This window comes from Zingiber officinale, chromosome 7B (genome assembly GCF_018446385.1).
Source record: "Zingiber officinale cultivar Zhangliang chromosome 7B, Zo_v1.1, whole genome shotgun sequence".
Lineage (NCBI taxonomy): Eukaryota > Viridiplantae > Streptophyta > Magnoliopsida > Zingiberales > Zingiberaceae > Zingiber > Zingiber officinale.
Genome location: NC_055999.1, coordinates 111,400,464 through 111,419,190, shown reverse-complemented (window position 1 = coordinate 111,419,190; position 18,727 = coordinate 111,400,464). Strand labels below are relative to the sequence as shown.

The 18,727-nt window shown below is 36.2% G+C and overlaps 1 protein-coding gene across 1 annotated transcript in view; it reads left to right on the top strand.

Annotated features, from left to right (window-relative positions):
- The window catches only part of LOC122006923 (probable helicase MAGATAMA 3), a 43,441-nt gene that overhangs the window by 15,200 nt on the left and 9,514 nt on the right, over positions 1-18,727 (top strand). The window contains exons 12-14 of the mRNA XM_042562620.1: positions 8,797-8,894; positions 8,971-9,087; positions 9,165-9,257. Coding sequence (XP_042418554.1) covers positions 8,797-8,894; positions 8,971-9,087; positions 9,165-9,257 — 308 coding nt within the window. The remainder of the gene's footprint in view (positions 1-8,796; positions 8,895-8,970; positions 9,088-9,164; positions 9,258-18,727) is intronic.

Genomic DNA, 18,727 nt, shown 5'->3' with positions numbered 1-18,727 from the left:
GTACTATGCCTAACTCACTTGTAACCTGAGCCTTTAGCTATTTTGTAAGGTTGATCTTATGCACAATGCAGAACACAGGATGCAGAACCCTAAATTTGAGGGAGTCCTCCTGAATCCTAGGCCTTGACTGATAAGTTGCTGATTTTTGTAAGCCTTGATCAGTAAAAATTGATAGGCATGATCCAACTTCTGTTTTCTAACTCTCGTCCCTTCTCATTCTTCTCGTCTGTTGTTCACAATTTTGCAGCGTTCTGTTATTTTTCAAAATTCTGTTACCATGTGAAAGGGCTTGGATATGCTTCTGGATTAGAAAACTGCAGAAATAATTGTAATGAGAAAGGATAAAAGCTAAGAAGTTGCACAAATATGTACGAGGAAAAAATTGTCACAATTTACCATGAACTAGCATGAGAAACTTGGGGGAAAAATGGTGATCCACTAGGGGACGGATTAAATGTTGAACCTGATTTCAATTAGGTTGAGTTGGTTTTTGATTGAATGTATCTTGCCATACCATGAACTAGCATGATTATAATTTTGGTTTATTTACCGGTTTCTTTATCAGCCTAAAACCATCTTCAACTAAGGCCTAATTAGATTTCTAATGGATAGAATTAGGCCTATGTATTGTCTAGTCTCTATATGGGGTTGATTTGTCAAATCAAAGCCAAAATCAAGTTATAAAAGAACACAAGCTGTACCTGGTAATTAAATTATATGGTATACACCTGCTTATTTATATTTAATTCAATTGGAATTGTAGAGCTTCTCTTTTCTTCTCTCCTTTTTGTGGTCATCAATTTATGACCTTGGCTAACAACATCCATTGTTGATCTTTAAAGTGCAAGTAATTTATCTATTATATAATTACACAAGCTGAACCAATTGATTGCATTATATGGGTATAAACAACAACAACAATAACAAGTAAATTTTAATTTCATTAAGTAGGGTTGGCTATATGAATCCTTTTATATCTTGGGCTTGATCCCCCAACTATATTCTCATCTACTATATATTGTTTTATCGTTATTTTTTTTTCATTTCTCTTTTTTCGATTAATGTGTGTATTTGTCATGGTCTCACATAGCTTAATGAGGACATTTATTGTTTGTTTAAGTATATGTCCACAAAAGGGCAGTTTGGTGCATGAAGCTCCTGCAAATACGGAGTTCTGAGAAGGGTTTATTGTATGCAATTTTCCCTTGCTTTGCAAGAGGCTATTTCCGAGACTTGAACCAGTGACCTTTAGGTCACACGACAATAATTTTACCATTGAGCTAAGCCCTTTTTAAGTATATGTCCATATTATCTTAAATGTGACTCTTAGAGTTATTCTTCAATATGCGCAATCTCGATTTTCTTTATAATGCTTATTTCTTATCCCGTCAATCCTCACATGTCTTTTCACCCATCTTAACACTTGCAACTTTGATTTTCATTCCAACATTCTACTTCATATAATATAACTGGTCTAATCGTCATTTTGTAAAAGTTTTTTTTAAGTTTTAGAGATACTTTATAATCATAAAGAACATCTTAAGCTGAAACATCTTTGTCAATCCCTCCAACCTTTTAAAAAAAGATCCTAGATACTTAGAGCTTAGAGTTACAAGTAAACTTCCTACGTATCATTTGCTTTCTTAACAATTGTTTTGCTACATCTACTAGTACTAGACTTAAATTTTTATTTTTACTCTTCTATCCCTAAATCTTTTTATTTTCAATGTTTCTTGCTAATACTCGAGCTTAGTATATATTCCATGTGTCTCATCGATCATAATAATGTCATCTATAAATAACATACAACATGACTTAATTGTTTTAATATATGCTATGATAACATCTTTTTTTCTATAATTCTCCACGTAATGTCTCTCAGGACAATAGTTATTTCAGGTATGAGATGTTTAAAAGAGGATAGGTTTTGTGGGGCCTGAGGCGCAAGCTTGACCGAAGTAAGACACTTTGGCTATAAATTTTTACAATTCATACGTATATATGGAATTTTTGCTTCACATACTATTAAACAGTAATATAAATATAAAATTAACTAACATTCATATATTAAAATAATTTATTTTCATAATAAAAAAAATCAACACCATTGTTTTCAAAAATTAGCACCATTGTGATCCTGATTTTTAAAAACTTATGAAGTTAAAAAAGCATACCGTTATGATGAAACAAAAGGAAAAAACAAGAAAGTGTAGCCAAAAAGAACAATGACGTTGTAGACGAGAGAAGAGTTCACATTTAAGAAGGGAGGGGAGGTTGATGTCAATTTTTAAGGGAGAGGAAGAGTCACGTAGAGAGAAAATTAGTTAAATAAGTTTGTAAGGGACTAAGGGAGGTTGATGTTCATTTTCTAGGGAGAGGAAGTGTCACGCAAGAAAAATGTGTCTCATCCATGCAAGTTAATGCAATCTAATTAATTTAAAGGGTAAATAAAAGTATGAGTTGGGCTTTAAAAAAAATCAAAACTTTAATAAGGTGAGGAAAATCGTGCCTTAACCTCTCAAAAGGCGTGCTCTTTATTCAAGTACTGTTCTGGTTCACTGTCCAGGCGCAAATGACGTGCTTGGCTGCGCCTTGCGCCTAGGTGCAGCTAGGCGTGCATTTTTCACAACTATGCTCGAGACTAATCCAAAGCTTTTTTTAATCAAAAATACCATGTGTAAATTTTGTTTCTTTTTTTGATACTTTTTAATTAGTTGTATGGAAAGATTTATAACTTATATCGAGCAGTGTTGTAATGGCGGTAGGTGGTGGTGGGGCGATCATTGACCGCCTACCACCTTGGCTACCTAAAAGGTTGATTTTTTTTACTATTTTTATACATAATATTATACAACAACAACAACCAAGCCTTTTTCCACTAGGTGAGGTCATCTGTATGAATCATTTTACGCCATTGAACTCTATCTCTTATTATATCATTATTTATATTTAAATAAATTTTATCTTATTTTATTGTTTCTAACCAAGTCTTTTTTGGTCTTCCTCTTCTTCGTTTGATATGTATGTTTATTATAGTTTCACATCGCCTAACTGGAGCATTTATTGGTCGTCTAAGTACATGTCCGTACCATCTTAAATGTGTCTCTCGGAGTTTTTCCTCAATAGATGTAACTCCGACTTTCTCTCTAATGCTGTCATTTTTTATTTTGTCCATCCTTGTATGTCACTCTCATCTTCTGCTCATGTGCTCGAGTCATAGCCCAACATTCAGCTCCATATAACATAGCAGGTCTAACTACGGTTTTATAGAACTTACCTTTAAATTTAAGAGGTACTTTACGGTCACATAAAACACTCGACGCTCCCCTCCATTTCACTCATCCTGCTTGTATTCTATGTAAGACATCTCTCTCAATCCCTCCATTATTTTGCAAAATTGATCCTAAATATTTAAATCTCTCAGTTCCGGACAATTCGTCCTCTCCTATCTTAACAATTGTTTCATTACTTCTAATATTGCTAAACTTAAATTTCATATATTCTGTCTTTAATCTACTAAGCTTAAAACCTTTCTCTTCTAGTGTTTCCCTCCAAGATTCTAGTTTAGCATTTACTCCTTCACGGGTTTCATCTACCAAAATAATATCATCTGCAAACAATATGCACCACGGTACTGTGTCTTGAATGTGCGCAGTGAGTTCGTTTATAATTAGTGTAAAAAGATAGGGACTTAGAGATGATCCTTGATGTAACCCTATCTTTATTAGAAATATTTCAGTTACTCCGCTTGAAGTCTTTAGTCGTTACATCCTCATACATATCCTTAATTAGTTCAATGTATGTTACGCTGACACCTCTCTTTTCTAAAATTCTCCATATAATTTCTCTTGGAACTCTATCATAAGATTTTTCTAGGTCAATGAATACTATGTGTAGATCTTGTTTTTGCTCCTAATATTTTTCAATTAATTGTCTAAGAAGATGTATAGCTTCTATTGTCGACCTTCCAGGCATGAACCTAAATTGATTTTCTGTTACTGTGGTCTCCTTCTTTAATCTTTTTTTTTTTTTTCAAAGTTTCGTAGTATGACTCATTAGTTTTAATATCCCTATAGTTTGTACAATTTTGTACGTCTCCCTTGTTCTTATATAATGGAACTAGAGTATTTATCCTCCATTGATCAGACATTTTTTTCGTTTTCAATATCATGTTAAATAATTTTGTAAACCATTCAATACCTTGTTTCCGTAAGCACTTCTATACCTCTATGAGAATATCATCTGGTCCAACGGCTTTTCCATTGTGTATCTCATTTAAAGTTTGTTTTACTTCTGAAGTTTGGATTTTATGATAAAAATTAAAATTTCTATGCTCATTTGGCCTACTTAAATTACCTAAGTTAAGTTGGTCACCTAAACCTTCATTAAAAAGTTGATGAAAATACCTCTTCCATCGCTCTTTTATTTCTTCATCGTTTACTAATAACCTATTACATTCATCTTTAATACATTTTATTTGGTTAAGATCTCTTGTTTTCCTTTCTCTCACTTTAGCTATTTTATAAATGTCTCTTTCTAGTTCTTTTGTATCTATTTTTTGATATAACCGTTTAAAAGTTTCATTTTTTGCTTCACTCATTATTTTCTTAGCTATAGTATATTTTTTTAAGTTTTCCTCGTTCTTACAAATATATAATTCCTTATAAGCTATTCGTTTTTCCTTCACTTTCTCTTGTACTTTCTCATTCCACCACCAGGATTCTTTACTTAGTGGTGCATGTATCTTTGACTCACCGAATACACTCTTAGCTACTATTTTCAACTTTGATACCATCTTATCCCATGTTGTATTAGAGTCATCGTATATTTCACCTAGTGCTTGTACTTCTACCTTCTACATAATATTATAAATAATCATTATACTTTATAATATTTACTTTTAATAAAATATATTAATTAAATATTTAAAATTTAATCTAATTTTTAAAAATAAAAATATAATTATTTTTAATATATATATATATATATATAAAATATTATTAGACTTTAATTAAGTCTATTTAAATTATCCCATACATAACTAGAAGTTGGTTAAAATTATTATACTAAAATTATTTAATCAAACCCTATCTTACAACTTACTCGGATACCTTGTTTCGGCCGAGCGATGTGTTCAACGTGTTGTCGGGATCGAGCAACGAGTTTGGATGCGTCACCGAGCTCGATCGATGCCTTCAACACACTTGTTAACATACGTAAAAATAGGTTTAGCTGTATGTGTCTCGTTTGAAGACTCTTTAGACTCTGAAAATGTAGTATTCTCCTTGCAATTAACACACAAATTTAAGATGCTACTTTTTTTTTTATTGCTCTATGCATCTATCATGATCGAGCACTTATCCTTTGCCCATTCTTCATATTTCTTCAGCAATTGCTTTGTTCTTTAGGCTTTCAACAGTGGCTCCCGAAGTTGATATTGAGTTGGAGGCTTGAATCCTGGTTCAAATTGACCCACTGCCTCCATGAGTTGCTTGAAGCTATTATTATCAACAACATTGAATGTGATTCGATTTTCATAAACCCATGTCCTAACATATTGTTGAACTTGTTGAGTTCTCTCTTTAAAAAAAGTCTCATTTATATTTTTTTGGTGAAACACTTTACTCCCACTAGAACCTACATTTTCTAGAGCAATTATCAATAGATATCTATCCATGGGGCCAAGTAGAAGAGGTTTTTTAATTCCATCTATCCCTGTAATTTTAGGACTTTCTTCGTTTAGAGAAATAGTCACCTCTACTCCATAACTTTGTTCTTCCATTATTTGTTCTTCTTTCCGTTCCTTCCTTCTAAAATAACGTGTTTGCACTTATTTTTATCTTCTTGAGATGGTTTTCGACAACCAGATACATTTCAAGGTATATTTCCTATGTGTTACTTGATCTATACACTCAACATCATTTTTTCACACAATTTGTATTTATTTTGTCGAGATTCTTAGGATCAATCAACATCCCATACTTCTACCCATGTCATTTGACTTTCTCCTAAGAATTCCGGATGCAGGTTGAGTGACGGATGCTGTCGAAGTTGGATTGCTTGTCAATGTTGGCATTGTCATTGTGATAACCTGAAAAGTGATTTAAGAATAATTTTAGGATATAAATCAGTAAAAAAACATTAATATAAATAAGTAAAAAATATTATCAGAATATAAATGTGATTTATATAGAATATAAATGTGATTTATATAAATTAATAAAATTTATTAGATTTTTTTTTAAAAAGTTAAATATAAAATTATGAATATAAATATGACTGATATGAATTAATAAGGTTTATTAGAGTTTTTTATTTTTTATATAGTTTATTGGTATAATTTAATGAGGGTGCATAAAAGCTTATTTGAATTACTCTATGTAAGTGAGAAGTTGTTAAATTAAATAAATTTAAAAAAAAAACATCATGGTACAACAGTGTTGAACGTTGGCGAGATGAATCACTGGACACGTCGTTGGAAGCTTCCGGCGGCGCCAAGCGCTTCATTAGCGGCTTCCTGCGGTGCCATAAGCGTTAGGGACGCATCCAGCGCCAACGTTGCGCAACGGCGAATGCCCCCCATGACACTTCTGGCATCGCCGGAAACCTTCGGCGAAGCATCCGGTGTCACGGGATGCGTTTGACGCCACTGGGCGCATCACTGGAAGCTTTCAACGGCACCGGACGTGTCATCAGAAGCTTTCGACGACACTGGATGCGTCACTGGAAGCTTCCGACGATGCCAGAAGCATCGTGGGACGCGTCTGGTGTTGCGCGACGCTATCGCTGGATGCGTCTCCGACGCTTCTGGCATCGCTGAAAGCCTTCTGTGAAGCATTCAGTGTCGTTGGAAGCTTCCGACGACGCGTCCGGTGGCGTCGAACGCATCCTGTGACAACGGAAGCATTGCGGGAGGCAAAAGAAAAAAAATTACATAGAATTAAATATTGAAAAACTTATCGATCGTGGAGTAGATGCTTCCGGAGGAGGTGAGAGGTAGCATGAGCAAGTGAATCAGATAGGATTTAGGGCTTTAAATGAAAAAAATCGAAATGTATGCCATGCCTAGGGTTGCCTAGCACCTTTTCGGTGTAGTTGCCGGCCGCTGAGCGCCTAGAGGCGTTTTAGAACACTGATATCTACTATCTAAGGTAATCGATTATTCCTATAATATCTATTCAAGTTCTCATAGAGATGTTGTTGTTAGGCCCTGCAATGCGTTGCTTCTTGGGATAACATAGTATTAACGTAATAGTTTGATGGATCCATACATAACATTTACCTATGTTTTATGCTAGCAACCTAATGCAACGCTCCTTTATTTGAGCTTTACTTCGGCCATAGTGGAGTTTATTTGCCATGGGTGGAGTTAATTGTATTATATGGGTATATACCTATTAATTTATACTAAGTCAATTTGTTATTGTTGAACATGTCTTTTCTTCTCTCCTTTATGTGGTCATCTATTCTTGATCTTTGCTAATTGCATCCATTGTTGATATTAAAAATGTAATATAGCTTTGTTGCTCACTCTGATGTAAACCTCTTGCAAAACCTTTGCACGTATCTCATCTCTTGCCATTTGTCTCAACTCTCATTTTGAGCTTCATCACTTGCGTTTAATTTTGTGCATCCTCCTTTCTTTCTTATATTATATGCTTTCACTTGATATTGGTCAAGGAAAAGGAACATATCACTTGCTACAACAATACCTGGTCAATATATTAGGGAAATGCATGTAAACATATCATTCCTTTTGTGTAAACTTGATTTTGTTTCATTCCATATGTTTGCTTGTGATTATTGACACACAAATGAGCTTTCATGGTTTAAACTAGAGTTTGAAATATCGAGCCATCTCGTCTAGCATGGCCTATACTTATCATTCTGCTAGAGAATTGAGACATGGAAGAAGACAACAAGTGATTAAACCCTATGTCGTTCATCCTGAACTGTGTCACCTGTGCTTAGCATGACTGATATTTATCCTTCTTCTAGAGAATTGAAACAGGAAACAAGATAGCAAGTGATTAAAGACTATATCACCTGTGCTAGAACAATGTCAATGTGCCAATTTAGGTAGTTGGTACATTATTTTGTCTATGTGAAAATCAAACGAGTTTGTCCAATCTTAACCCATGAAAATTGAAATGATTTTGCTGGTTATAGGGAGGGAAAGAAGAGAGGAGGAGACTAAAAGGGCTCGTAATCATTGAGAGAAGGTATACTGGAACTAATCAAAGCTGTTGGAGGCTTGGAGCTTAGATGATGGACTATGACTAGTTACATCGGTGAAGAGGATCTAAGGTAAGGTGGCCTGTGGGTATTTAACAAGGTCGCCTTTCCCGTGGTAGGTTTGATTCGTTGAAGGCTGGACAGTGAAGGGGTGGCAAGTGATAGAGGTCGATGATGTATTTGCAATTTTGTGGATAGAGAGATGCAAATGCACTTGTCCTCAAAATAATCTATATATAAATTAGATAATTTGTATTTTGATTATTTGTGTTAATTAAATAATATATTAATTTGTGTGGCTAGTGTAATAGTTGTATTAGTGTGCTTTTTGATGTGAATGATTATTTTTCTCAGTATCTCTGATACTCTGTATATTTTCTGTGGCTTTGTATGTTTTTTTAGATCATGCCTTCATTGTTATTGTTTTTATTTGTTTTGTTATTTTAGGTGCTAATCAGCTTACATTTGTGTGTTTTAATGCATTTTAGCATACTTTTTCAATTGATTTTTTTTCCCATGATGCTCTTCAATCTATCTGGTTGACGTATCTATCATTTTCAGGCATTTACGATGAAAATGGTCGTATATATAATCCTAAGATTGTACGGATTGGTCTAAAGGCTCATCATTTGGTGCAAGCTGTCTCCATGGATTACCTTGTGTGTATTTTCTCCATTGTGATTTATGCTTTTGAAATTTTAGCTGAGCCACTGTTCCTGAAATTCCTTTTTGCAGGTAGAACAAAAACTTGCTGGTGTAGACCGCACAACATCTGGTGCAGCGAAACATGGATCTGGAGGAGCAGCTGATCGAGAACGTATTCGAGCTGCAATACTGGACGAAGCAGCAATTGTATGCTAGGTGTTTTTCCTTGAGATGTTCATTCAAATTTCATCTGTCTTCCTCCTGATTTTGGTTCTCTCTACCAGGTGTTTTCTACTCTTAGTTTTAGTGGATCTGTTCACTTCACTAGGATGAATCGTGTGTTTGATGTGGTTATAATTGATGAAGCTGCACAAGCTGTGAGTTTTCCTTTTTCCCTTCCTTCCTTGAGCCTCATTGCTTTAGAATTTTTAGCATAAAAAGTAATTCCATTTTATTTTTCTCATTTCATTTACACGAGCAACTTATTTTCCTAATATAGGACATAATAAGTGATGACATTGAATGAGATAGGGAGCAGCTTTGTAACAGATTTATATGATATTGATATTTTCAAAACACGTTGATTTAATTGGTAAGCAAAATGTAGGATAGGCACAGACTAAGGTTTAAGAGTTATGTATAAATGAAATGATTAGATTGCTAATTACTCCTGGAATCATAAAGGCCACCAACTTATGAACCTTTTTGCTGCCATCAGGAAACACGTTGTTTCCATGTCTTGAACATAGGTCAACTCAAATATGTTGTAGGACCTTCTTTCTTTTGTTGCCATTTTGTGACAAATAATCCTGCTGCTTGAACTCCTGAATTTCTGTAGTTTTCTGTGTCTTAGGCTATAAGATCAAATCCTTTTTTTCTATTTGAATAACAAAGCATAAGTTGATGAGGAATTACAATTGACTTATGAAAACAGGTAGTTCAGATTCCTATACACGCCTTTGGTTCTGTATGTAAATAAACTAATTCAATCTGAAGAATAGTTGGATTCTGAAGATTATATAATGTAGTAGATATTTTATTTTAGGTTCCTTTTTTTTTTAAAATTTTTTTGTGAGAGCTATTACTATACTCTGCTATTAGTCATTATAAATTGGGTAACCTAGACCATATTTTTAGGAGAATGATGTGTCTCAGTTTGGTTCAGTAAAAGGTTCCTCAAACCATCATGCAAATGATCGTCAGTCTAATTATTTCCACTTAGTTTGCTTGTTGTTTGAGATTCTTGGTTCGTTGTGCCGCATCATTTGGTACCAGAGTTGAATTCTGAACTCAATATTCTGAAAATCCAACTTCCTCCTATCCTTTTCTTTCGCTTCCAAACCATATCTTAATCCTGCTGGTTGCAGACCCTCTCATTCCTTGTGGGTTCTTTCCCCACTATCCATCCCACAACACCATTCCTCTTATAGTGAATGATGTGGAAACCCATATTATGTACTTCGCCTCCTGCTTTGCAAGAGGCACCACCTCCATCAATACCAGTAATTGATGTGCTGAGCTATTGCCTTTGTCTTTCCATATCATAGTGGAAGCCCATGCCAGGAATCTTCTTGCATCCCATCTGCACTAGAACCATCTTTGCATGTGAGGCTGCCCTTGTCAACTCCTTACAAAAATCAATTGGGCCTTCGGTGTCTCTTCTCCTAGCCATTAGTGGTCGCACCCACTTCTCACTTGGATTTCTCAGGATGGAGAGAAGAGAAGAGAAGCTACCTTCTCTTATACATGAAACGAAGGAAAAAAAAATATACTAAGTGGCGTCTCTATTACTTTGGGATTTTGTTCAAGTATTAGATTCAATCCAATGAAGAGGAGTCTTGGCACAACGGTTATTGTCATGTGACTTTGAGGTCACGGGTTCGAGTCGCGAAAATAATCTCTTGCAAAATGCAAGGTAAGACCGTGTACAATAGATCCAATGTGGTTTGACCTTTCTCCGGGATCCGTACTAGTAGGAGGTTCATGCATCGGATGACCCTTTGTTTTGTTATCGGATTCAATCCAATATAGCACAAACAATAACTGTAAGAAAGTTTGAGATCTGGTGCAAAATTCTAGATTTGATACAAGGCAACCTGTAATTCTCGAACTGCAGGGTAGAAGATTACACCTCAAGTACATATCATCTGACCAATTGATCAAAGCTTGGATCACAATTTTGAAAGTGGACTTGGCTTGCATCATCTTGATAAAATTGCAATTCCTCTGCGTTAAAGTTATTTTTGTTATTTTAGTTGGTTAGTTTAGATTTTCTACATTTAATTAGTTTCTCACAATATCCTACACGTCATTATACCTTATTTATGAGAAAAATTTCATCATATGCATAATCTTGTTGCTTTTGACCAGGTTAACCATCATCCATCATATTTTAGTTCATATAGTAAATTTATCATTAGAAAAAGTACTACTTTTTTGAATTGCTCTTAGTTTATCACAGCACTTTATTTGAATACGTTGATTATTGAGATCAATATAATGAGAGAAAACAACATTAATATACAAAATATACGAGTGATGTAAATTTTAGGAGAGTTCTAGAACCAACTTAGTTGATAGAGAGGACAAGCTTAGGCTTATGGTAATTTGATTGGGAATCCAAAAAGTTTTGATGAACAATGTCCTCTTCACACATTACTCAATTGATAACATGCACACTCACGTAGTTGAAAAAAGGTAGATAATTTTGTTGAAAATGACCACCAATATGATAGCGAATGAAGTTGATAACTTTGTTGAGAATTACCACCGATATGATAGTAACAAAAATAGATAAATTTGTTAAAAAAAATAGTCCGGTGCACGAAGCTTCCGCCAACGCAGGGTTCCGAGGAAGAATCTATTATAAAATTATATAATTTTATAAAAAATAAATAAAGTTATAATTAATTCCATACTATAATAAATTCTGTATATTATAATTAAATTCTAAGTATACGTAATTAATTATATCATATAACTAATTATATGATATAATTAAATTTAGTATAAATATATTTATAACATATACTTTAATTCCTATATCATACATAATTATGCTAGACTACATCATAATTAATTAAGTAAAGCTATACGCTTAGAATGAGCATCTATAATTAACTATGCCATATTATATGAAAGGACCATCAATCTCTAAGGGAAGTCATTTTCAATTTAATAATAGTTCCCTTTATGAGTTTGTTATTTGTATGATATTGTTGGTTTATATTTCTGTATTCTTATATTTGAAACATAAGAGATGTAGTAAAGCAGATGGAATAAAATATTTAAACCTGACATTGTCTTACTTCAGTTTGTAAAAAAAGTCCATGAGTTTAGGGATTGTAGTTGTCTGCTAAGCTGCTACACAAGCTATTATTAGTGCTAATCGACAAAACGTTATCATCATTGCTTGGCTCATATCAAACCTTTGCTTTCAATTGTGAAATTGAAGGGTGAAAAAGTTCTTCATAATCATCATCTCTTGCATTCACCTACAACACTTAAGAGATTGCACGTTTAAGCTTAGGGTGCCTAGGATGATTGGGAGGGGAGATTATACTGAATGGAAAATTTTGGGACTTTAGTTTTGAAACAGCTTAATAACCCAAACTTAGTTCAAAGTGACATGAGCCTTAATAGTACCATGTTAGTATTGTTAGGTAGACCAATAGGCTAGGTCAGTACTTATACATTGTATGTGCAAGGTTTTATATCAATCCATAACTACTACATAAGGTTGGGAAATAGACAGGATTAAAGTATTCTTCTGTGTCGCTTGACAGTGCAAAACTTCTCATTATATGTGGAACTGTTTCAAGATGATACCTAGAGCTTGACTCGTCATGATCATGGGGATGACCTTCACACAAAATTGATGAGCTTTGTGCGAGATCTGCAAAACAACTAGAGCTTCCATGAGGTCCTGAGACAGTAACAAGCTTCAATCATGGTTTGTCATGATAACAAAATCGCAAACCTTAAGCAAAATTAATAATCTTAGTGTGATATCCATGAGACAAGATGACTATGGTTTCTTTATGATCTCAAGACAGCAACAACTTCGCTCATGGTTTGCAATGAAGTCAACAATCAACATTCTCTTTTCCTCTTCTCCTCGTTTGTCCGCTCAGCACACTAACTGACATGGGCACCTGACACGCCTTGTCTCAAGTCAGTTGGGGAACAAAACCCCAATTTGGCTTGAGATTTCAAACCTTCGAAATGATAGAAAATAATATTGATGTTTATGGGTTTAAAAGAGATAAACAAAAAATCAATTCAAGGAACCACTCGAAGCTATTTAGTACATTGTCGTTCTGTAAATGTTAACATATCCTTTTTTCAAAATCAGGCTAGGACTAGAGCCGTTAATTTGGGTAGGGTCTGTCGGGTTGGTCCGTCTCGTAAAACAATTTAAGCGGATTGGTTTGAAATTTTATCAATCCAAGCCCACCATGAGCCGACCCACCGAGGCTCGTGACCGGCGCTGGTCGGTCGGCCCGCGATAGACTTGAGTTAGCCCGCGGGTTGAGAAATACATATAAATCAAGTTTTATGTCAATTTATTATTTTTCTTTATTATAATTTTGAAATAAAAATAATATTTTTCATGTTTGTTTTTGCCTATTTACATTTAAAATACCTATTTCTGGATACATTTGATTGATGAGACCTTTCCAAAGTAAAATATTGAAGATTTGATTTTTTAAAATTTTTTTCAAAAAATTTTGATGGGCCCGTGGGTTGACCCCGTCTTAGATTGGATTAGGTTGGGGATTTTTCAATTTGCCAAGATGACGGGTTGACCCGTCTCGCCCTGCCAGCCTGTCACTGGCCGTTCCACCCCGTTATTGGTTGGCCCGTCTAACAGCTCTACCTAGGACACTGTGGTGGTCAGGAATAGGCGACAACAACAATAACAACCAAGTCTGATCCCACTAGGTGGGATCGGTTATTTGGATCCTTCTACGTGGGCTCTATCCCTTATTTATCATCATTTATACTTAAATTTTATTTTATTGTTGCTAACCAATTCTTTTGGTCTTCCTCTTTTTCGTTTGATGTGTGTATTTGTTATAGTTTCACATTGTCTAACTAGAACATTTATTAGTTGTCTAAGTATATGTTTGTACCATTTTAAATGCGTCTCACGAAGTTTTTTCTTATGCAACTCTGACTTATCTTGTTTGTATTCTATGTAACAATCTCTTTCAATTCCTTTATCGTTTTGCAAAAATGATCCTAAATATTTAAAGCTCGTTATCTCCTATCTTAACATTTGTCTCATTATGTTTAATATTGCTAAACTTAAATACCATATATTCTATTTTTATTATACTAAGCTTAAAACCTCACTTCTAGTGTTCCCTCCAAGATTCTAGTTTAGCATTGTTTCTTTCACATGTTTCATCTATCAAAACAATATCATCTGCAAACAACATGCACCATGGTACTGTGTTTTGAATATGTCCAGTGAGTTCGTCCATGATTAGTATAAAAAGATAGAGACTTAAAGCTGATCTTGTAACCCTATCTATATTGAAAATACTTTAGTTAATCCGTGTGAAGTCTTCACTCTAGTTGTTATATTCTCATATGTAAATTAGTTCAATATATGCTACACTAACACTTTTTTTTTTCTAGAATTCTCTATATAATTTTTTGGGGACTCTATTGTAAATTTTTCTAGGTCAATTAATACCATGTGTACATCTTACTTTTGCGTCTAATACTTTTCTATTAGTTACCCGAGAAGATGTATAACTTCTATTGTCAATCTTCCATTATGAACCCAAATTGATTTTCGGTCATCATGGTCGTCTTCTTTAATTTTTTTTTATATATTACTCTTTCTCAAAGTTTCATGGTATGTGTCACGCCCCGAGGGAGTCTCTGCCAGAGGAAATTTCGGCAGCATTTGTTGGTGCAGCGGGACCGGCAAGAGAGGGATGAATTGCCTGCACAATAAAAATACCCTCCTCGTTTCTTTCAACTCAAAAAATGCAATAATAATAAAGAAATAAACTAATAGAAATAAAGAGGAGACAGAGAATTTATCTTGTTACAACCCAGGGGTTGTTAATCCAAGGCGATGAAAAAGCTCAGAAAGATCTCCTTCTCTGAAGGCGGAGAAGCCTTTTACATACTGAAAGCTCTAAACTATTGCTTGGAATTGAATACTGAGTTGATTGATCAATTTCCTAACTCCAGGGGCCTTTATATAGTTCCTGGAAATCTTATCCCAAGTGTTGAAGGTGCCTCCAAGAGAGTTGAGGGCGCCTTCACGCAGTTTGACCAGATAAAGTTCTATCCGGTGGCAAACGGAGATAAAGCTCTATCCGGTTGCAAACGGTCACGAAGACTGGGTCTGAGGCGCCTCCAATGCCCTTGAAGGCGCCTCCAGTCCGAGGCGCCTTCAAGGTGATGGAGGCGCCCTCAATGTCGAGGGCGCCCTCAATGATGTTGAGGGCGCCTTCAACTTGCATGGTATAAATACTGCCTTCAACCTGCATGGTATAAATAGCTTCCAGCTTCTCTTTTTCCTCTTCTTCCGAAGCTCCGATCGCTTGGGTGATTTTGGCCAATCGAAATAGGGCTCACCCGAACCCAATTTCCGGCTTTCTCCTTGAGCAGGCTTTCGACCTGGCTTCTCATCCCTCGAACGCCGCGCGTTCTTCTCGTCCATCGGTGTACTCTTCCACAGCTCTTTCGTCATTCGGATGCACCGAGCCCGTCGGCTCCCTTCTCTTGTCGTCCTTCTCGCTAGCTGCGTCTTCCGTTCGACTTCCTGCGCTCCTAAGTTCCTGCACACTTAGACACAGGGATCAAATAACAAGCAGGACCTAACCTAACTTGGTTGATCACATCAAAACACCCACGGGGTCCAACAGCATCTCCCTTGTATGGGTGACAATCTGGGACCTGACTACAAAGCCCTCAGGGCTCACAATCATCAGCCAACACGGCTAGAACATATACCATACAATAATAAAACAATCCACGCAGTTAATAATAAATCAGCCTCCGGCTGACTACACAACCACGCAATTTATAATACTACCTACTCCACTACAATGAGGAAAAAAAAACACAACACAACGGAAAAACCTTCGCAGTGGAAAACATGGGCATCATACCCGAAACACGATATAAAATCCATAAGTACAAAAACTACAAATCATATGTAAACATAACAAAACAAGGAAACAAAGAAAGTCCGAAACCAGAAAGCCATCTCGACACCTAGTGGGGGACTAGCGACTGGAACCTCCTGATAGCTTCAACCTGAAATAGGAAAATAAAGCAACGGTGTGAGTCCAACACTTAGCGGGTATCAAGCTGACATGCATAGTATAATATGACCAATAATAATCATCATGTCATACAGTCTCCTGGACAATAGTTGGAAATGCAAAACTAAAAAAAGGATAGGAGAAACTGTACTCACCAGGGCCTCCTATCCTGACATAAAGGTCGTCAGACCAAACTATCATGTCTTCTGTATGCATGTCAATCATATGCAACCACAGAAATGCAGCATCTAATATGCAGCAATCATAAGCAATAAATACAATCCATGCATATGATGCAAAATGTCTTGGTCACCCCTGACGCCAGTCAACCATCTCACACGCGATGGTGAGACCGAGTGAGTAGGGCTATGACAACTGTGCACTCTACCATCACTACTCCTGAGTGACCGAGTGGATAGGATGTTGTCGGAGTACACCTATCTTCCTACCCCAAACAGAGTGGGAGAGCTCAATGCTCTCATCTCCCTGACATAGTTCAGAGGAGGGATCCTTGTCCTGCTACCATGCTGCGTCACCACTACCCATGAGCGGGCCGGCGGAGCCCTTGACAGAGCAACCTGCTGCAACACACCCTGCCTGATATACCACTAACCCATGAGTGGTTGTGTGTGCAAATCCATGTAACTGGCAATGTGTTCAACAATAATGAAGCCGACAATCACTCAGCATGCGATCATGCAAGATGGTGCATGTCACTAAGCATGTAAATCTTGACCATAACCACCTCCATAAAGTATGTACAAAAAGGTAAATGGATCAAATAAAATGATCAAGGTACACATGTCAGGTATGACATATAACTAGTCCTGTACACAATAAGGTATGGTATGTCACTACCTCTATGAACATAAATACACATGGCAATAAGGAAGAGGGTATAAAATATAAATGCAGAACAGATAAAAGCATGCAACAGTATCATGTAGTGACATACCAAAGCAAAGGTAAACATAATCATTACTAGTGACTATAACCTACTACGCATATCTAAATGACATTATCAAAAGAGATAAGTCAAGGTACCCGCCTCAAAAAGAAGATCGTATCCAGAAATCCTACGTCGAGATGCTCGTCTCGAATCAACGTCCTGCATATAATATGCACAATATAGCTAAGTTTCATTATCAACAAAATAACTAAACAAAATCCTAATCCGCTTAGTAAGCGAGGGTTCAATTCCATTTGATAATCTTATCCTTCCTTCATAGTTAATATCCTTAAACTAATCAACTAGAGATGTCAACTAATAAATGAATCTCTAACCCATAATCAAATAGATTAAGCAATCCTAACCATTTCAAATCCTTCCTAACTTCAATTCAAAGTGCAAGCTACAACAAGGATCAGACTCTCAACACCTTACCTCAACTTAAAGTCACCACTGTTGACTCACAGCCAGGAAAAGGAAGAGCAGCTACCGGACAATGCTTGCCAGAAGATAGGGTTGCCAAAGATTTGTGGCCGACACTACCTAGATGTCACTGCCAGGAACATTCATCACAATTAGACAATATTGCATAACGAGCTCGAACCCCAAACCGGCAACTTACCTAATCGGTGGTCCCCTCTTCGGCGGGGGCTAGATCTAAGGGCTGTGGAGATCAACAAAGCAAAGATCACTGGTAGTAGCTAGATACCAGCGCACGGAAGAAAAGAAGAAACCGTCGGAAAAGCCGCTTACGATCAACTCCACCCAAATTAGGGCTCGGATCCTTCCCTTTGGTAGAAGATCGCCTCGTGTGGAACGATGACTTGGAGAGCAAAGTAACTGGTGGGCTTCCCGTGAGGGGTAGAGGGAACAAGATGCTCGACCAACGCTGGTGTGGGCAGCGCCGGCGCGATCGTGATCGGGTGCTGAGGTAGGTCTCGGAGAAATCGGCGTCGGCTGTGACTCGGGAGGGAGATAGGCTCGGGGTGTCAGCGCAGAGAGGAAGGTGACGCGGGGAGAAAAGGAGAGGGCTTGAGGCTTTGTACGTGTGGGAGGAGAAGAGGAAGAGGTTGGCGTCTATTGGGGAAGAGGAAGAGTTCGACGTCGCACAGAGGAGAGGAGGATGCGTCGGGGAGAGCTTAGGGCACGCGTGAGGAAATAAAGAAAAGAAAAAAAATAAAAATTATTTAAAGAAATTCAACATTTCCTCATTTAAATGGGGTAGCTTAAACAGACTTTCCCTTGGCCTAATATTTGATCCCTTTAATCTCGTCATATGAGTTCCGAAAAATTCTCAGAAAATTTCTAAAATTCCGTTAAGGTTATTCGCCTATTAAATCTTATTATTAAATTTTTATTTGGGTACCGTATTTTAAAGTATGACTCATTTTAATACTCGTATAGTTTACATAATTTTGTATATCTTCCTTGTTTTTATATAAGAAAACTAGAGTACTTACCCTTCATTGATCATACATTTTTTCCATTTTCAATATCATATTAAATAATTTTGTAAGTCAATACCTCTATCGGAATATCATCTAATCTAACGATTTTTCCATTTTGCATCCCATTTAAAATTTGTTCTACTTTAAAGTTTGAA